We start from the raw sequence: 21,806 nt of genomic DNA on the forward strand, positions 1-21,806 counted from the left end.
AACTTCTGGCTTTGTGGCTGGTGCCATCGTGAGGGTTTTGGCTTTTATGACAATGGGACGTGCTTTGATGACAATGACCTGTTAGGGAGGGATGGGATCCACCTGTCTAGAAGAGATAAGGGAATCTTTGGCTAACTTTGTGAGGCAGGCTTTAAACTGAAGGACTTGGCAGTGGAGTCCCAAAGTGGCAGTGCTCATGCCATCACATCCAACTGGAGACTAAGTCAGGCCAAACAGAGCACTGATATATGTTCCTTAGTTGCCTCCCAAGATAAGCACCAGCAGGCCAGCCACCTCAAGGGTGTGTGCGTGGCTATGGTGGATCCACTTGCACACCTCCTGGGAAACCTGTGTGCTTGATTCCCTCTCCAAAATGCCTGTCCACCAACACGTGCAGCATGGGGAATACACAGGAAGGATTAGAGATCCGAGTGGTCACAGGGCCATGATCTCATTGCAGTTACAGAGACACGGTGAGAGCAATGGCAAGGTAGTGGAGTTGTTCTTTATGTGAGAGGAGAACTGGAATGCATCAAGCTCTGCCTAGCAGTTGATAAAGAATGAGTTGAGAGCTTATGGGTAAGGATTAAGGGGCAGGCCAATGTGGGTTTCACTGCTGTGGGCTTTTACTGTAGGCCACCTGATCGGGAAGAGGAAGTTGATAAGGCCTTGTACAGATAGCTGGAAGTAGCTTTGTGATCATAGCCCCTAGTTCTCATGGAGGATTTGAACTACCCTGATATCTGCTGGAAAGACAACACAGGGAGGCACACGCAGTCCAGGAGCTTCCTGCAAGGCACTGATGATAACTTTTTGACACAGGTTGGGGAGGAGCCAACAAGGCAAGGTGTGTTCCTGGACTTTGTACTAACAAAGAAAGAAGGACTGGCTGAGGATGTGAGGATTGGGGGTAGCCTTTGCTATAGTGATCATGATATGGTGGAGTTTGGGATCCTGTGTGGAGGATGCAGGGCAGTAAGTAGGATTACAGCCCTGGACTTCAAGAGGGCTAACTTTGGCCTCTTCAGGGACCTATTTAGAAGAATCCCATGAGCTCGGGCTCTAGAAGGTGGGAGTGGTCCAAGACAGCTGGCGAATATTATAGCATCTCTTCCTCTAAGCTCAAGGTTGGTGTATCCCTGTGAGCAAGAAATCAAGCAAAGGAGGCAGGAGGCCTGCATGGATGAGCAAGGGGCTCCTGGAAAAACTCAGGCAGAAGAACGAAGTTTACAGGAGGTGGAAAAAGAGACAAGCCACTTGGGAGGTATATAGGAAAGTTGTCAGATCATGGAGGGAGGTGATGAGGAAGGCTAAGGTCTGTTTGGAATTAAATCTGGTGAGGGAGATCAGGGACAACAAAAAGGGCTTTTTCAAGTACATCAGTAGCAAAAGGATGACTAGGGATAATGTGGGCCCGCTGCTGAATGAGGTGGGTGCCCTGGTGACAAAGGATACAAGAAAGCAGTTACTGAATGCCTCCTTTGCATCACTCTTTAGTAATAAGGCCAGCCCTCAGGATTCACAGACCCTGGAGGCAAGAGAGACAGTCTGGAGAAAGGAAGACTCCCGTGGTTGAGGAGAATCACTTAAGCAAACTTGACACCCACAAATCCATGGGCCCTGATGGAATGCACCCCCGAGTGCTGAGGGAGCTGGCAGATGTTATTACCAAGCAACTCTCCATCATCTTTGAAAGGTCATGGAGGACAGGAGAGGTGCCTGAGGACTGGAGAAAGCCAAAAAGGGCAGGAAGAAGCACTCAGGAAACTACAGGCCTGTCAGCCTCACCTCCATCCCTGGAAAGGTGATGGAACAGCTCATCCTGGATGTCAACTCTAAGCATATGGAGGAAAAGGAGTTTATTAGGAGTAGTCAACATGGATTCACCAAGGGGAAATCATGCTTGACCAATCTCATAGCCTTCTATGATGGAATGACTGGCTGGGTAGACGAGAGGAGAGTGGTGGATGTTGTCTACCTTGACCTCAGCAAGGCTTTTGGCACTGTCTGCCATAACATCCTTGTAGATAAGCTGAGGAGGTGTGGGTTAGAGGAGGGACAGTGAGGTGGATCGAGAACTGGCTGAATGGCAGAGCTCAGAGGTTGTGATCAGCAGCACAGAGTCTGGCTGGAGGCCTGTAGCTACCGGTGTTCCCAGGGGTCAGTGCTGGGTCCAGTCCTGTTCAACTTGTTCATCAATGACCTGGATGAGGGGACTGAGTGCACCCTCAGCAGTTTGCTGATGATACAAAACTGTGAGCAGTGGCTGACACACCAGAGGGCTGCGCTGCCATTCAGCGAGACCTGGACAGGCCAGAGAGCTGGGTGGAGGGGAACCTCATGAAGTTCAACAGAGGCAAGTGTAGGGTCCTGCACCTGGGGAGGAACAATCCCCTGCACCAGTACAGGCTGGGGTTGCCCTGCTGGAGGGCAGCTCTGCGGAGAAGGACCTGGGAGTGCTGGTGGACAGCAAGGTGACCATGAGCCAGCAGTGTGCCCATGTGGCCAAGAGGGACAATGGTACCATCATCGGCCAGCAGGTCGAGGGAGCTTATCCTCCCCCTCTGCTCTGCCTTGGCGAGGCCGCATCTGGAGTGCTGTGTCCAGCTCTGGGCTCCCCAGTTCAAGAGACAGGGAACTACTGGAGAGGGTCCAACAGAGGGCTACAAAGATGATGAGGGGACTGGGGCATCTACCTTATGAGGACAGGCTGAGAGAGCTGGGCATGTGTAGCCTGGGGAAGGCTGAGAGGGGATCTTAGCAATGCATACAAATATCTTAAAGTGTCAAGAGAATGGGGCTAGGCTCCTTTCAGTGGCGCCCAGCGAACAGGACAAGGGACAACTGGCACAAACTGCAACACAAGAGGTTCCCCCTAATATAAGGAAGATGGTCTTTACTTTGGGGGTGACAGCGCACTGGGACAGGCTGCCCAGAGAGGTTGTGGAGCGTCCTTCTGCAGAGGCATTCCAGACCTGCCTGGACGTGGCTTTGTGCAACCTGCTGTAGGTGAACCTGCCTTAGCAGGGGGTTGGACGAGATGATCTCCAGAGGTCCCTTACAACCCCAACCATTCTGTGATTCTGTTAGAATTCATTTAAACGAAGTAATTCTTTTTCAGAAGAACTGCATGAGAGAGTAAAGTTTGGAAGAGCATTTAAGCTTAAAAACTTAAGTGTGGCAGTCTCCATTACTGTAGAGTTTACAGAGGTTAGCAGTAGTCTAGGATATGGTAGTAAGCAGGCTGAGGCTAAGTTCATAGTTGCATAAGTCAGTCTGTCAGAAGTTCAGTGAGTTGTCACAGATGAAGCTCTGTAATTTCAGTAAATACTGTTGTCACAAATTCTGTCTCTTACTGTATGCCCTTGAACATATGTCCAGATTTCTAAATTTTTCTTTTCTGCTATTTTCAGTTTAGTATATACTATGCAATTGCTACTCTATTTTTCAAGTTATAAGAAATTTAATTAGGCCATTCTGTATGGTGTGGGTTTTTTTCATTTTCAGTCTATATGCTGAGTCATTTAAAATGCTTTTATTAAATTTAACTGTGTATCTTCAGATGGTCTGAAAGGTGAGTGCTAAACTAAAAAACTCCACCTTCCCTCCTCCCCCATCTATGATCTGTATGTCTTAGTTAGATATAGTTTCATTAATATTTAACTTATTTTCTTGCCTAAGGTAATTTCTCCCTTTTTTTTTTTGCTTGAGTGGTTCTAAATTATGAATTCAAATTTATCTTGAACCAGCTGATTTACTGGCAGTTGAATACTTTATGCTGAGGTCAATGTAATATGTATCTTTTTATATATTAAATTTATATTTATATTTATATATATATTATATATATTTTTATATGTATTATATTATATATTATATATATTATATATATATTATATATATAATATATATTTATATATTAAAATGAAATCACTAAAATCTGTGTGTTATAATATACGTACTTTTTGCTGATTATAGTTTATGACAACTTTGCTGATACCCTGGTAGGAAATGTTTTGGTAAAATGGTGTTTCTGAATATATATTATTTTTTTATGTTGGTGATGTCTGCAATATTTTGGGTGTTAGCAGTGGCACAACGGAATATTGTGAGATTAATCCAAAGTATATCATAAACTGACTACTAAGGAAAAAAGAGTGAGGATGGATGACAATTATAGTGTGACTAAAAAGTTAAGTGTTATTGGTCTAGCTGAGACTTCTGTAATCAGTAATTTTTCACATATAATTATCATAGCCTTGTGCCTTCTCTTTCTGACCTGAATCTTATTTCTGGTTAAGAAGTATTGACTACTTATGCTTTTTGTCACCTCTGTCTTCCAAACAGGACTTCTGTTATTTTGGTTAACATAAATCATGTGTCATGCCTGAGAATTTTCTGAAAGTAATTTACAACCTTCACCTGAAACTGGGTCACCCCAAATGAGAGATTATGATGTTCAAAATGTTTGCGATAATTTCAATCTAAAAATCAGTTGTTGCTCAACAGTCTGAAACTCCTGTGGCTTTTGAGCTTTCTTGTGTGTTGGAATGGCTTATCTCAGGCTGCCAGTGAAAGTGGCTTGCTTTCCAGACTGATAAAGCTATTTTACTGCAGTCTTGCAGAACACTTTTTTTTAAGAATTCTTGTTTTTACAGTAGCAATTTTTGAAAATGTCTATTTAAAGCTAAAAAAAAGTTTAAAAAGTAAAAAAATTTTGCTTTTTTTCCAGTTCACAGCATGTAATAGTTTCAGTTACTATTTTAAAAGGTTAATGATGTGAGGAAAAAGAGGGCACAGTGCCATTGTTGATTACTTGATTCTGAAAACTGTTTCCAATGCTTGTCTCAAAGCTTTGGCCGTATTTTATCAATAAACTCAGTACAGTTGGGCATTACTTGTTATTTTCAGGAGGCCTATTGGAATTTTTTAATTGTTTTTATATAGTTTTAACAAGGTTCTAGCATATTAGGAAATATATTTGAAGTATTTGATAAAATAATTGGTTAATTAAGAATAGTGGAAAATGCCTTTGCTGTGGTAACAAATGTCTTGGTTCATTCCTTATGGGGCTGTAAAAATGGGACATATAAGCAACTGTTAAATAGAATTAGATTGTTTAGGAAATTACTACCCCAAAGTGCTTTGTATTCTCTTTCATTTCTTCATATCTTTTTTTCTCATGTTTAAGAAGCTCTGTTAAGTATAAACTTTATTCAAACAATATAAATATCAGAGATAAGATTTAAGAGGTAGTATTTGAGACAGACAAACAAAACCAGCCCTGCAGTCATTGCTGATTTTTATGTGTAGTTTTGAGACTTACTAAATCTCATCTCATTTGGGTGATGCAGAGAGAGCAAATGCATTATGCATTCCCTTTGTTTTTCCTTTGCCTAAGTCTGACAAGTAGCAGGAGACTGTGGCAGGAAAATGAGGATGGTCAGAGTGGCACCGCTATGATGCGAGTCCTGGAGGACTCAAGGAACCTGCTTTCAGACCAGTACTGACTTGTACTAAGACAGTTTGGGTACGTCTTCCTCTTAGATGTCAGCAAATTTGCAGCCCAGAAGGCTCTTTCATTCATTCAGGGCCAAATGTATAAGTGACTTTACTTTAAAACTTGCAGTTTTGCTTATAGCTCAGTCTTTTAGCATTCTGCCATAAGTTTGTGTGATAATGTACATTATGTAACTCAAAAATATATGATTACTGTAGCTTGGCTTGATTACTGAGTTAATTACAAATAGTACAAAGTCGCCAGCACCTTTTGTTAGAAACAAACCCATGAAGGAAAGATCCAGATACGCACAGCTTTTTGCAAACAGTTGAAGGAACCCACAGACCAATTCACTCCCACCTGGAATAGGTGCAGTATAGGGCCTGGCAAACATCTTCCTCCAGAGATCCATGCCAATGTCATCACTGACATACAGAGATTAATTACGGCCTTGAGAAGGGATAGGGCAGCTAACAAAAAAAGATGGGGACAGATGCTATTTGAGAATAGGGAAACACTAAGCCTAGATATGAGAAAAAACGTACTTTTGAATAAGCCTTTTAGGTTAGTTCACGCAAGCTCATCTTCTGTTATTTTGGAGGAGATGAGATATATTCTTTTGATGCTGTGCACCCTGAGGAATGTGTCTTTTTGCTGACTCCAGGCTAGTAAGAGCTTCAAAGGGGAGAACCTTGGCCTCAGGTAGGAAGTCCAGAAAGACTGGCTGTGGAAAAGCAATCCAGTGCAATGAGGAGCTACAGTAGAATGCTTGAAGTGGAAAACACAGAGAATTCTACTTTGTGAGACACAGGCATGTAACTTTAAGATGTGACATGTAGTCAAAGATCAACCACAAAAATAAATGATTCTCCAAGGAACAGTTTCTTTGGAAACAGTCTAGGAGGTTCCTGGAGTGTGCGGAAGACAGCTTCCTGCTGCAGCTGGTCATGGAGCCAGCCAGGGGAGACGCCCCACAGGACCTGCTGTTTACAAACAGGGAAGGACTGGGGGGTGATGTGGTGGTTGGAGGCTGTCTTGGGCAGAGCGATCAGAAAATAATGAGAGGTTTAGATTCTCAGAGAAGTAAGGAAAGGGGAGTCAGCAGAACCACTACCTCAGACTTCTGGAGGGCCAATTTTGGCCTGTTTAGGAGCCTGGTTGACAGAGTCCCTTGGGAGGCAGTCCTGAAGGGCCAAAGAGTTTTCCAGGAAGGCTGCACATTCTTCAAGAAGGAAATATTAAAGGCCCAGGAGCAGGCTAACCCCATGAGCTGAAAGACAAGCCAGCAGGGAATAAGACTAGTGTGGCTGAAGAGTGAGCTTTGGCTCGAACTTGGGAAGGGGTGAGGCAGGAGGAAGAATTTACTACTTTTGGAATAAGGGGCAGGCCACTCAGGAGGAATATAAGGATATCATTAGGGTATGCAGGGAGAAAATAAGAAAGGTAAAAGCCCAGCTAGAATTTAAGCTTGCTGATGCCATAAAAGATAACAACAAATGTTTTTACAAATACAGCAGAAACAAAAGGAGGGCCAAGGATAATCTTCATCTTTTATTGGATGCGGAGGAGAACATTGCCACAAGGAATGAGGAAAAGGCTGAGGTACTTAATGCCTTTTTTGCCTCAGTCTTTAACAGTGAGACCAGCAAGTACCCTCTGGGTACCCAGCCCCCAGAGCTGGACGACAGGGATGAGGAGGAGAATGAAGTCCCCACAGCCCAGGAGGAAACAGTCAGTGGCCTGCTGCTCCACTTCAGTCTGCACAAGTCTATGGGGCTGGGTGGGACCCACCCGAGGGTACTGAGGGAGCTGGTGGAGGAGCTCACCAAGCCACTCTCCATCATTTGTCAACAGTCCTGGCTAACTGGGGAGGTCCCAGGAGACTGGAGGTTAGCCAGTGTGACACCCATCTACAGCAAGGGCAGGAACAGGGAGCTACAGGCCTGTCAGCCTGGCCTCAGTGCCGGGGAAGATTATGGAGCACATCAGCCTGAGTGCCATCACATAACATGTGCAGGACAACCCCATGCTGGCTGTGCCTGATCCCCCAGCTATGAAAGGCAGGTCCTGCTTGATGAACCTGATCCCCTTCTATGACAACATGACCTGCCCAGGGGGTGAGGGAAAGGCTGTGGATGTTGTCTAACTGGACCCTAGAAAAGCCTTTGACACAGTCTCCTACAACGTTCTCCTGAAGAAACTGGCTGCTCATGGCATGGACAGGGGTACTCTACGCTGGGTTAAAAGCTGGCTGGATGACCAAGCCTGAAGTAAATGGACTTAGGTCCAGCTGTTGGCCGGTCACAAATGGTGTACCCCAGGGCTCAGCATTAGGGCCAGTCCTGTTTAATGTCTTTATCAATGACTTGGATGAGGGAATCGAGTGCACCCTCAGTAAGTTTGCAGATTACACCAAGTTGGGAAGAGCATTTATCTGCTTGAGGGCAGGAAGGCTCTGCAGAGGGATCTGCACAGGCTGGGCCGAGGCCAAGTGTATGAGGTTCAACAAGGAGAAGTGCCGGGTCCTGCACTTGGGTCACACCAACCCCACACAGCACTACAGGCTTGGGGCAGAGCGGCTGGAAACTGCCTGGGGGAAAAGGACCTGGGGGTGCTGGTCAACAGCCGGCTGAACATGAGCCAGCCGTGTGCGCAGGTGGCCAAGGAGGCCAACAGCATCCTGGCTTGTATCCAAAACTGTGTGGCCAGCAGGATAGGGGAAGCGATTGTACCTTTGTAGTCGGCACTGGTGAGGCTGCACCTTGAATCCTGTGTTCACTTTTGGGCCCCTTGCTTCAAGAAGGATGTAGAGGTGCTGGAGTGTGTCCAGAGAAGGGCAACGAAGCTGGTGAAGGGTCTGGAGAACAAGACTTATGAGGAGCGGTTGAGGGAACTGGGGAGGAGACTCAGGGGATCTTACTGGGCTCTATAACTACATGTAAGTAGGTTGTTGGCGGTGGGGTAGGTCTCTTCTTCCGGACAACAAATGACAGGACGAGCAAATGGCCTCAAGTTGCAGCAGGGGAGGTTTAGATTGAATGTTAGGAAAAACTTCTTTGCTGAAATGGTAGTCAATCATTGGAACCAGGAAGGTGGGAGAATCACCATCCCTGGAGGTATTTAAAAGATGCATAGATGTGGTGCTTAGGGACATAGTTTAGTGATGAACTTGGCAGTCCTGGGTAGATGGTTGGACTTGATTATCTCAAAGGTCTTTTCCAACCTAAATGGTTCTGTGATTTGCTAACATGGGAGAAACAGTTACATTGGTTGCCATTGTAGCGACATGCAGAAATGCTGAATCCCATAATGGTGATCCTTATAAAGATTACATCCAGCTCAGAAATGGATTAAAGATTAGAAAATAGTGGAAATTCTACACTAATAAAATTGTACAGCAAGGTCTTGAACGGAGTATTTTCTGCTGACAGCAACAGAATTACACACATAAGAGAACTCTAGACACGTATCTGACCCTAGGTAGCTAGTGTGTTATTTTCTGTTGTTTTTCTTCCTGAAAATTCTTTGCCTACCCACATCTGTGATTCATACACTTCTATTGTGCCAGAATTTCTAGTGGTTCAACATTTAGTTAATTAAAATTTGGTAGGAGGAAGAAATAGTAGCTGGCCACCAAGCCCACACTGAATTTGTTACCCGTTCTCATTTGTTTTATGACATCTATAATGAAAATTATCTGAGATCAAAACACCAACTTTGAAAAGGCTGAAGGAGATAATAGTGAGGTCTTCCATATGCCAGTGAGCAGTAGACAAACAAAGGTAATACGGTGGTTTTATTAGTTTGACTTTTTATCATACAGTTTTGAAAATGTCCTGTTGCTCAGATTAAGGCTCTGTGGCATAGAAGTTATAACACTAATTTTAAAAGGAAAATTTTTCATAACTTTATCAAAGGAATTTTGATGTGTGGCTTTGTTGTACCTTGCCCAAGTTCAAAACTGTCCCTTATGGAAGGTGATACTGCAAGGTGACTTATCATGGAGTTAGTGAAGGCGGACTGCTTTTTCAACTTGCTGTATAGCTGAAGAAAAACAGCAATTTGGTGTCTATCATGTGATGCACATGATAATGGTGCTTTAACTATGACACAAAAAAAATGGATTTGAAATACTAAAAGACAACAGAATTTAAAAAAAATATTCTGGTTTTCTTGAAAGATGTAGGTCAGGTTGGTATTTATGGAAACATCGTCTAAAAACATATTCCTCATCTTTGCTATGTTAGATGGCTTTTTGTAGGTGCAGATGTGTTTCATAGTACAATTCCTGGAGATTATTGTTGCTAAATAGTGTCATTTATGATGCAGAAAATGTGTAGCTGTTAGTAAGTGGGGTTTTCCTTCCTTCCTCCCCCTCTTCCTTTTTTCTTTTTTTTTTTTTCCATCTTCCTTTTTGTCCCCCCTTCATTTTCTCTTTTTTTCTTCCCCCCTCCCCTTACATTTTTAATTCCCCCCCCTTGACATTTTTGGGTTGGGTTGGTTTTTTGTCCTTCCTTTGTTCTTGGCTTACAGCCATTGGTTTGGGAGCTGGCTTCAGTACAGAAGCAGAGCAATTTGTTAAGGCACACTTGCTCACCAAGGCTCTTCTATAGCGTCAAACATTGTAAGGTTGATGTCATTTTACCTGAAGCTGTAAGTTCTTTAATTATAAATGTTTTCCACTTGTAGTGACATGAACAAAATACAGTTCTATTTATAGATTCTGCCCTCTTCAGACTAAAGAGAAGTGCTGTGGTAGGCGACGCACTAAGGGAAAAAAAATGCCAAAATCCTTTATTTATTCGTATTAGTGTTCTTGCTAGTCTGTAGTTTTCATTGACAGAAGAAAATCAAATATATATCTTTTAGTAAAGGACTGTCTGTCTCAGGTGGTATTTAATGGAAAGGGTTCATAAAAAGTGAGTTCCTCTGTAAAACTTACCTAGTGCGTGTCTTAAGATCAGCATCATGCACAGGTTATTTCTCGTGTTTCCTGATGTAACCTGTAGGTACTCTTCATAGCTAAAGGGGACTTCAGAGAATAGAATAATCCACCTGTTAGTCATATAGGATTTTGTACACCTTTACACTGGAATAAAATCAAAGTACAAGAAGGTAGACTGTCAAACATACTAGTATTTCTAGGGGTGGAAGGACAAAAAGCAGGCCACTCTTATTTGAGCTTTGCTTCTAGATTTGGTGAATTACTTTTTTTTGTTGTTGTTCTACTCTTTACAAAAGTGTCTTGGGAAAATATTTCCCTATTGGTTTTTTTGGGGGGTTGTGTCGGGTTTTTTTGTTGAGGGGAGTAGGGGGTGGGTGTGGTTTTGGTTTCATTAAAATTATGACCATAACAATTGGTTCAGGATTAGACTACAGCTTAGAAAGCAAGAGTGTGCACTAGATGTTTGTGGGGTTTTTTCCCCTTTTATAATTATGGAAAAATATTGCTGACAGGGAAAGGTGTCTAATAGGATATCTGTCTATATCTTTGTTATGCTGAATGTGCATGTTTGCCTGTACAGGTATAAATGGACTTCTCAATAATCTTTAGTTCTCTAATTGTTAAGTGAGGAGGATTTTAAAATGCATTGCACAAACACTGCAGTATTAAAATCCCTTGATTAAAATGTGTATTAGCAGCACATCTCTAAATGGTTGTAGATACGTTTTGTAGGTGTGTATATCCAGTGCTGTTAAGATACATTTTGTAGGTGTGTATTTCCAGTGCTGTCAGTAGAGATACACCTACCTGCTTAAATATAGTATTGGAATGGCAGTGTAGGCTGAGAGCTAGAATAATCTTTCTTTCAAAATACGGGCTGAGAAACAAGGTCTGTTTAAGTGAATCCTTAGTGCTGTCATACTTCAGGATGGCTGTCAGTTCCTTTTGGTTTACTTTCCCATATTCAAAGAACTTAAACTCTTGGCTATATAAATCTGCATGATGTATTTGATTCTGTCTGTCCAAATTTATTTGTTCTTAATATACTGAGAGCTAGAGTTTAGTAGAAATCAACAAAATGATCAAAACCAAACATGGAGAGCTAGAGTAGTGTTTCTACCGAAAGCTAACACTTTGTTGATATTGCAAGCTTGGAATAAATTTCAGAACTGGATTGTTAGCATTGAAGGGTAAAACCTGTTCAGGAGGGACAGGTATCCTAACTGGGAAGAGCTCTCATTGTATGTGAAGAATGTTGTCTGTATTCTGAAAATGGTGGTAAAGGGCTAAGTACCCATCAGGGGTGTATCAGGTAAAACTTCTGTCACTGCAAAAATTTAAAAAGTCTAGACAAGCATCTGTAGGAGATAGGCTAGTCACATATCATTTGGCTTGAGAGTAAGCCAAGGAGCCAGACAACCTCTTGCTGGTTTTTCAGTGCTTATGCTTAAAAAACCCCTCAAAACACTTCTTTTTTTTTTCCCCCCCCCTCTCACCAGCATAGCATACCATAGCATAGTTCTAAGGAAACAAATTCAGCAATCGTGTAAGCTGATAAGAGTATAAACCACAAGCGTGTCTGCTGGGAATGTAACCCTGAAATGACACAAACCTAGAAAATCTTAAAGATGATGGGAGTTCAGGTGTTTTGTTATAAAAATAGGGTATTTAGGAATGTAGTACTTAAATACTTTCATGTGTAAATTCAGATGGGGGCTGTTAGAAAGTTTTTTTCACGGAATAAGGGAACTTTTCTCCTCGACTTTTGAGTACGTTAATTATACAGCAAACTTGAACTCATTTAAAAATTTATTTTGATAAGGTTGGCCTGATAGATACTTTAACCTACTAGTTTTGCACTGTGAAATGCTCACATAGACTTAACTTACGGTTAACACTGAATGTTTCATATCTATTAGAAATTTCATTTAGAAATGAAAGCAGGTTTAAGCATGGGTACATAAGCAAAATGGTTATTATTCTTCCCATTTATGGTTGCTGTATTTGTGGGAAATAAATAACATTCCAGTCTTGAATAATATGTTTCTTTCTTTGGGGTAGTTTGTGGGTGTTACATGGTTCAGAATACTCTTTAGGCAGATCTAGGTATCTTATCTACATTAACCTTTACCCAAAGTTTTTCTGTTACTGGTCTAGGAACAAACAGGTCAAATGAGAAGCTTTCATCCTTTTCTCATGGTAACAGGTACTCCTTTTCAAGGTTACTTGCCTCTTATTTCAAAAACAGAAATTCTAAGTTAATTCATATTATTGCCTTAAAAATATCCTGAAGGCTAACAAGAGGCTACGCTAATACACAGGTCTTCTAATTATGGCTCTTTAGAAACTGATCAGTCTTGCAAGCATTTAGTCTGGTCAGAGTTTCTGATGGCAGAGTTTTTTTACAAATTTATACCTGTTATGTCTGGGAAACAGCTGAAGTAGCTTGTAGTTACCACCCAGCTAGAGAGTTAAACAGCATGATCTTTACTAATGCATACTGAGCTTCAATACTTGCATATTACTTCTGTGAAACACAGGGTTAGGATAAAGGAGGTAAGTTTCACTAGTATTTGAGATTGCTAAATGTCTATTGAGTCTGTTTTAGAAAGATTTTAACAAAAAATACAATATAGGAAAGCCAAAAAAATACTTTTCCTTCAAAAATTGAATGTTGTTGGACATTGTGTTGGTGGCACAAGTTCTTCATCTCCGTGTATTTCTAAGAAGTTTCTCCTCTAAGCTGATCACTGCAGTTTTGTAAACCTGTCCTTTTATGCATCTTCTATACATGGTTGTCATCTAGCTATGAAATAATCTTCAGTCTTCTGCTGGTCTGTTCCTTTATTGTTTTGTATCTCTCTGTTTTTGCATAGTAGCCTTCGTCAGACTATTTCCATTATATAGTGTGAATTCCTGTCCTTCTGTCATTGGCCAATATCCTAACCTGATGTTGGGGCCAGTCCAGATGTCTTAAACATTTTGTTTAGTTTGAGAGATGTCTGCTGTTAAACACCCCTGGCACACCTCATAAAACTGTTTAAAGCCCACTTCACTGTCGGAGCTTGGCCAACATTGAAGTCTTCCTGTAATCTATTTGGTCGTCTGTCTCAGTAAGACATAGCATGTGGCATTTGGTAGTTCACTTGCAGTAAACCTTTACTCTTTGTACAGTCGTTTGTCATTCTGTGTCTTCCCTGCTTATCTTTTTCAGTGCAGGACAACATGATTCCATACAGGAAGGCATTTTTTATGAAATCTTTCTTCTAAACTGCCGCGTCAGAGCAATTTTTACAGTCATGAGTAAGAAAAGGATTCATGCAGTCTTAGGAAATAACTCGCTGTATTTACTGCTGCTTCTCTCTATTGCTCCCTGCTTTAAGTGTTGTATGAACTGGTCCAGATGGCTACATAACTACAGGCACTATGACAGTTCTACTTCCCATAATTCCCCTCTCAGCTTCTCTTGTTTATGTACAGGCTGCAATCACACCTACTGTTGTTCTCACATAGATACGCCCTTTCTACTTGAATTGTATCTTCGTAACACCCTCTGCTACAGAACTTTTCATCTGGATGCATTCTTAATTTCTCAGTCCTCAGACATCTCATTTATGGATGAAGGCAAGAGACCACAAACTACTACTGCTCTTTGGACATTGTATTTGGTTTCATTACATACAAACAAAAGTCATTCTTTTCGCAGCATTTCTGAACCCTGGTGCAAATGGTTGATGTGCTTTTACCAAGGAAGGGCCTGGACCATTTAATTTTTGATACGCTAACTGCTGCTTGTGGGCATTCAGGCTCAAGAGTAGTTTAAATTGTTGCTTTTCCTTTCCAACAGCAAGATAACTGCTGCATGTATGCTGAAAACAGCAATGTCATCCAGATGTAGTAAACTATATTGACTGTGGGGAACTGTCTAGAGAAATTTTTTATTCCAAGATACTGAAAGAATTGTAGAGTAATGTGTCAGACAAGGTCACCTGTCACTGCAGCATTGAAATTTTTGATCCTTATTACAGCCATGCAACTTGAAATCTGCATGAAGACAGTGCTATTGTTTGTTCCTTTGCTTCTGCATCCAATTGTTTTTTTCTAGCCAAGTGCAGCTTCTGTACACCTGCTGTATTACATAAAAAGTATGATGGCTCCTGGATTAACAGCACCTGTCCTCCCAGCAGCTCTTGAAAGATGCACACTTTGCATCCGTGTAGAAAGAACAAAGGATTCTGTTGTATTAGCTGAAGGATTTTAAAATTAATGACTAACATTTGTGGCCTTTGAAATTTTGCCCAAGATGCACTGAAAGGGATAGTGATGTGTGTAAATAAGAGTAAATTAATATCCACAAAACAATGAAATAACACCACTATCCTATAATGGATGAAATAAATTACATAGAATAATTTTGCATTGACCTTTTCATTTATAGCAACCTTCTAGCAGCAACAGATAGAGATGTTGGACAGAAGAAGTGTCACTTCTCTTCCTAGATTTGTCCTTGTAAATATCTAGGCTTATTAATATCTTACTGTATGTCATCAGAAAATAAAAGGTATATGACCTTTCACCTCTATTTATTCTGAGAGCAGGAATCATGAGATCAAACTGAAGGACCTATTCAGCTTCCCAGCTTTTATAGCACAGAGGTTTTCTGGTCTATTTATGTGGCTGTGATGAAAGCTGATGTTGCCTGGCAGGGCATTTGTGATGAAGGGGTCAAACCAAGCACATAATTCTGAGCTTTTTCCAAAATGCAGAAGCAGTTTATTTTGGCCAAATTTCTTAACTGGTGTCCTGTTACCCAAGGAAGGGGCTCTGGAACTGATTAACTGCACACAAAGACTTGGTCTGTGTGCGTTTTCATCAAGAAAAAAAGTTTGTGTTATATTTTCCTCCATTACTTGCTTTCGCTTGTTGTGAACAACATATGCATGTCCGGTTTTGCTGTAAAAATAAAAAATTCTATGTGCTTTTGTCACAGGTGTATTGCATTTAAACTGGTGTTCTCTTTTTAACATCTGTTTCAAGTGCAATCTACTTTTCTCCTGTATATGTAATAACAAACACTGAACATATGTAATTTAAAAAGCAGCTCTGTCAGGCTGAGCCATCCTTTCTGTTGAGGCTGTTGACAGAAGGAGGCAGCAGGTCTGTTGGGAGTGATAATTTGCCATAAACAAAGCAAAATGAATAATGTGTTAGAGCAACCAGGAAATTTAGTTAACAGAAGGAGCAAAGCATTTCAATAGGCTTAATGTTAGGATGGGGCCATGCAAGATCACATGGTAGATAACTTTTCGTTTACTTCTCCACCACTGCCTTTTCAATTCCTCTATTATTTGCATGTTTAGAAATCTCAGGAAATGTCGTTTGATGCCAAGTAAATGGATTAACTAGCTAGTGCCATAGAATTGTTTCCTGTAGGGCTTGGGTGCTGCTTGACTGAAATACTTGAGCTCAGTTGAGCCAGAACTCCTAAAACCAGTGTTTCAAAATAAAACTTGTGATTTTTAATTCTGGGTACTTGGGTGCCAACTTTGGCTGTTTTGAAATGCAGGTGCTCTGCACTTTTTGAAAACCAGACTGCTTGAAGATACACTAAATTTTGAAATGAGAACTTATTTTTATAGTGTTATGTTTAAGGTTAGGCTTACATTTTTTCCATGCATGCTTCACAGTTAATGATACCATGTTACATCAGCACATTTTCGTTACAGATTTTCCAGCAAAATAATTTGTATGAGTAAAAGCAAAGGGCACATGTTTTTTAAACTACAAAACACCTCAGAGCTGGGACCTTGGAGAGCACAGAGATGTTACATGTACATCTCCATGGCTAAGCAGGCCATCCCTGTCGTTTCTAAGTGTTTCTGTTCACTTTTTGCTGATGCCTTGAGATTTATACAGAGCCTGCTCTTGTCGAAAGGGTGTTCTTCTAAATTGTTTGCATACATGAAGTAGTCTGGCATCCTGGTGAGATATCTCTGTTTGTTTGTTCATAGTCCTGCTCAAGAACCTAGGCACTGACTTGATACATTTACACTTCTGACATACCAACAGTATGTTCTTAACGATGTGTAAGCTTTAATGTTTTCTGGCTGATAACAGTTAACTTAGGAGCAGGAAGAGTACAAACGGGACAACGCTGTGTAAATGCAAAGCCTTGATGCAATAACAAAAGATGGACATTTGATTGGAGACTGGCTCATTTGTCATATATTTGAAAGGGCATGGGAAAAAATCTGAATTGAAGTAGTATAGCAGACTCTTACTTATTAGCCGAAAGGAGGAGAAAAGATCTTATTCAGCAAGGCTGCAAAAGATTGCATTGCATTTTAGTTACTGACAGGAAATGATTTTTCTTAAGACGGGCTTGAAGGTTGCTCAAGTGTGAAGCCTGTTCATGCAGTGTGGATAAGAAATATTCTTTAAATATTTACACCAGTTTACTGTAATTCTAAATTCTAGTTTCCTGAAACTATTTTTTAAAAAAAAAAAAAAGAATGCAAGTAAATTCTTTTACTACTGATAGTCTTGTCTCGCTGTGGGTGATAAATGTTGACCATTGACATATATGTGTCTATGTGTGTACTTTTTTTTTTCTTGTTATTACTATTTGTGAAACTGCAATCTCCTTGTTACTTAGAAGCAGATCAGATAATCAGCAGACTGTAAATGGGTATTAGATTTTTGATGGCCTCCCTCCCAAACCATTTAAAATTCCCTCTTGTTCCATGGAATTTCATTTTCAGCCATGGCCGCTGTCCTCCTGAAATGCTGCTTAGAAGAAATGAGAAACCAAACAGCCAAGAATCACAGAACAGACTCTTAAATATTTTACTTACACACGGATGTGTGAGAACTGGTTATTGTTTTTAGGGACACCCATTGCCATTGCTGCATTTCCACTTCTCTAAATGGATTTCTTTTGGCATTACAGAGCTTGTTTCTAGGAATAATATTTTTATAGTCTCAGTGCTTAACTCTGTCAATCTTGATTTCTGCTTTCAGCTTTTTCATAACTTTCTACTGCACATAGCATTCCTATTCCATCCCCCATTTTTCTGTTTTCAATTTTTGATATTTGTAGGCTTTTCTGCCCTCTCACAATAAAATGTTTCTCATGCTATTAATTATTGGGTTTCAGCTATTTTTTTTTTCTGGTTAAATTCTGCTTTCTACTTATTACAAAAGTGCTGCAAACATTTCCTTAGCTAAGAATCTCAGACAGGGGTATAACTCACAGTTACAGCAGGCTCTTTACTGGCGGGAGGGGGGAACCAAAACCCAAAAAACACCCAACGTAAATGTCCTACAGGCTTGAACTGAAATTCTCAACTTCCAATTAAAATGAGTCTTGGGAAATGTATAGCAAGTGTGGTTTTGCTGACTATGCTTCGGAGTGTATTCTGAGCTCTAGGAATAATAACCAGTGAAAGGCATCTGCTGTCTTTACCTGAATTTAGAAATTCTGTAAAATTCTCTGCATGGATTTTCCTAAGGAATGATACTAAACTGACAACCTTCCATTACAGTATATTCAAAATGAAAAATCTAATGTTTTCATCACAGAATGAAAAACTGTTAATTACTGTTGAGTCACCACATTGTCCATTTTTCTCTGAAAAGTATATCCCAAGTAGCTAGGGAGCCTGGTATGGTTAAGGAAAATTACGATTTACTTTCACATCCACAAAAAAGTTTTAGCGCCACAATTAAAATTAGGTAAAATACAGCTTTAGTCCCAGATTTTTTAATTTCATAAGCAAGATAGCACATGAGCATGTTGCCTTCAAGGAATTAAAAGTATATATTGCAGGTTGTATTCTGCCTAAATACAGGCAGATTTTGAGTGGAAGATTAATAGATCACATAATTAATTCCGATTTTAAACAAAGTAAATAATCCTGTCCAACTGAAATACTCTGCCCCATGAGCCAGTTTCAGCTTCTTTCACTCACCACCCTGGTAATGATTGAGGTTTCTGGAGTAAACTCCCTGATTGATGGCAATGCATAAATTCTGTTTGAGATCTACAGATGAAGCCTGGCTAGAGTGCCTCTGTTTCCTTCATAGAAGCTGATGCTTCAACATTCTAAATTGTGAGTGCTGAAATGAATCCTCCAAGATGCTTGGGACAGACACAAGAAGTGATAATATGCCTGTTGTTTGATGAACTACACTAAGTTTGTCATAAAATGCAAGTTAGGATAACTTTTTCTCTTCATGAAACTGCAGACAGGAGGTGCAAAATTAACCAGCTCTTTATAGTGAGAGAAAAGTAAATGGTTTTTACATTACATCTTGTTAGAGTATAGATACATGTGGGATGCTTAGCGTTGTAAAAATTATATATGTAATAAGTTTACTCTTTTTTAACATATGTTTTTCATTATGCTTTGGTAATTTTTATTTGATCACAGCTTATTTTAGGATGCTTCCCATTTGATGGGTGTCTGCTTTGCTTCCAAGTTGAGTAATATTTTATCACATATGACATTTGACTCCTTCAGCCAGAATGTTTCACTGCGAACGCATGGTCGAGTTTTGGACTGTTTTTTGCGTTTTGGTTTCGTCTGTCTGTCTGTCTGTCCCATCCTTCCCTGCCCCACGAAAAAAAACCAGAAAAAAGCTCTAAAACAAATACTTGTGTTTGCCATCAAGCACAAATTAGTGTTGAGAACTCCTGTTTTCCCAAGTAGATAACATGTAGCTTTGTTAAAATGGCAAGCCATGCAAAGTTTGACAACTGAAAGCTTTCAGTCTGCTTTATAGTAACATTCAGATGTTCCAAAAATCCTGATGTCCCTACACTGCATGAAATGTACTTTTGATGTACTGCATCTCTTACATTTAAGAGTGAATAGTCTGACCTGCAAAGACATTTAATGAAGATGGCTTAAAATGACTAGGTTTTGATTATATTCCTGTCTTTGCAGGTTAAAATTCTGTTGCACTTCTCTTAAACAGATTTCCGTATGTAACTAGGGATAAAATTAATAATGAAAATGTCTTTGCTAGCATTTCATTAAAAAAAAATCTAAGTTTTTTTTTTCAAATGGGAAAATGTTTTTGAGAACTGCATACCCTTTTAGGGCAGGGGGGAGGACAGAGTTATGGATGGGTGGATGTATATTTAGCAATGTAATAGTTAGATTAATTGGCTTTACTGATTTTTCATGCTTGCGTTTCTTGTTTTTTCTTTAAACCCCTGATCAGAGATTGATATTGAGCGTTGTGTTCGTGAGTCAATCAACTTGTTTCGCTGGACACCAAAAAGTGCTACATACAGGCAGTATGCACAGCCTCCACAGCAAGCCAGTGAGAGCAACAGCACAAGAAGTTCCATGTCCTGCTTTTCAGCAGACTATCAGGAGACACCTCGAAGTGACCTAGTAAGTGACCTGAGAATTGGAGGGGGGGGGGGGGGGGGGGGGGAATTGTTCAGATTGTGTGCTTCTCCTGCCTTAGGTGTTTTTTTCTCTTTAAAATTTAATCAAGAAGAAAATACCCACCAAACCTCGGTTACTGGCATTTATGTTGTCACTTCCAAGTGCAGGGGTTTGACACATTCATCTGATGATCACGTTTGCTTGTTGGCTAGTGCACAGCATTAGAGCCTATGCCATCTTACTAATTTTGATGAACGATCCAATGCAATGAATGGAAATTAACTGAAAGATTGTTCACTTTTGTGGTTTTTTTAACTTGGCTGCTTTGAACCTCCGCTGCTTTGATGTACATGCCAATAAAATTATTTCTTCTTGTGCCCTGTTTCTGCCTCTCCCAACTCCTGCTCCTTTGGTTCTGTGGTGTTTGTTACCACAACAGACCAATGTCCACAACTCATATGCAGAACTACAAACAGGGTTTATCTTAGGAGAAAAATAATAAAAAGAATAGTTTGCCAGCGAGAAATAGATAACTGGAAAGTGATGCAGATTGCTCTGGCAGCTTTTTCCATCTTGGCATGTTAGGTTAAATGTATGGCTCAAATTATTTTGAGAGGTAGTATGTGAATTATGCCAGTGTTTGTCTTGGCAAAGAATTACTAGTGGCTAAGAGTATATATGCATTAAATACTTGGTTTAGCAAAAATATTTTTCCCTTCTCTCTCCAGTAAAATCTGATGGTTGTTTCTCTTGTCAAATACACTACCTGATAAATGGCAATTTGAAAATATTCCTTCCTTCCTCTCAGCAGTGTAAATCTAGTCAGTCTCTTAAAAAGTAAACAGTTTTATTTGGTTTTTTTTTTTCCTTCCATGTTTTCCTACAATCAGAATTCATTCATGTGAGTATGTCAGAATAACAGGGGAAGTATATATGGACCTGCCATATCTATTTGGTCAATTGCATTAGGCTTTAGTCTTCCCATCTGTTTTTCCTAACTACTAAGAAACTAAAAACTGTATTGTCACTTGAGCATATCTTACTTTTTAAGTACTCCTTAAACCAGAATCCGATATTCAGTTATTTCTGGGGTTTTTTTTTACTTTAGCTTTGATATTTTTTTTTCTATTGTTGTATTTTCTGGAAGCCTTAAGCCCAAATTCAGGACTCAAAGTGTTAGACATACAAATGCAGAATAAAAGGAAACTCCAAAGAGCTTACAGGATTTAAGAAATGATAGGTGGATATAGAAAGGCAATTGGAAAGAAAAATGAAATGACAGGAGAATACTGGTTGTTGTCATACAGGAAGTATAGCCAATACAATTGCTGCTGAGCAACATGTTCTAGAAAGATGTGGAGAGACTTTCTGAATGAGCTAAAGGCTGCACATTCATCGAGTAATTGAGACAAGACCTTAGGAAGTCATCTGCAGAAGACAGGCTGAACACTGAATTCAGATGGGGTTGCCCAGGGCTTTGTTCCATCAGGTCATGAAAACTTCCAAGGAAAGAGATTATGCAGTCTCTCTTGGCAGCCTGATCTGATGTCTGACAGTGCTCACAGTGAAAATGTTTTTGTGTATGTGCTAGCTTTTCTTAATGTTACAATAAAGAGTTAAAAGACAAGTCTTCTCAGTTCTGAGGTTGTGCTTGTGCCTTTCTGTGTCCAAGCAAGAGTGAAGGGACTTGGAAGTAGCAAGGAGGGAGACAGGATAAAGCAGTGATGTCTACTGAACTGTAAACAGAACAAAGATTTGTATGTGTAGCAGAGATAAAAATCCATTATTTTGGGTCAAGCAAAGTTTCTTTCAGTATTCTTCTATTTCCTAGAAATTTTGGGGCTGTTTTTTACCAAAAGTAATTTTATTTACATACCAGAAGTTGTGTTTGTTTATGGTGCCAGCAGCTAGGCTCACCCATCCCATAATTTCTAAGGAATTAAGCTAATGTTTTTGCTAT

The 21,806-nt window shown here is 40.2% G+C and overlaps 1 protein-coding gene across 2 annotated transcripts in view; it reads left to right on the plus strand.

Moving 5' to 3' along the window:
- The window catches only part of TBCK (TBC1 domain containing kinase), a 118,110-nt gene that overhangs the window by 64,427 nt on the left and 31,877 nt on the right, over positions 1-21,806 (plus strand). For both annotated transcript variants that reach the window (XM_040598123.1, XM_040598112.1), the window contains one exon: positions 19,674-19,849. In XM_040598123.1, the coding sequence (XP_040454057.1) occupies positions 19,674-19,849 (176 nt within the window). The remainder of the gene's footprint in view (positions 1-19,673; positions 19,850-21,806) is intronic.

The sequence above is a fragment of the Falco naumanni genome, chromosome 1 (genome assembly GCF_017639655.2).
Source record: "Falco naumanni isolate bFalNau1 chromosome 1, bFalNau1.pat, whole genome shotgun sequence".
In the NCBI taxonomy this organism is placed as follows: domain Eukaryota; kingdom Metazoa; phylum Chordata; class Aves; order Falconiformes; family Falconidae; genus Falco; species Falco naumanni.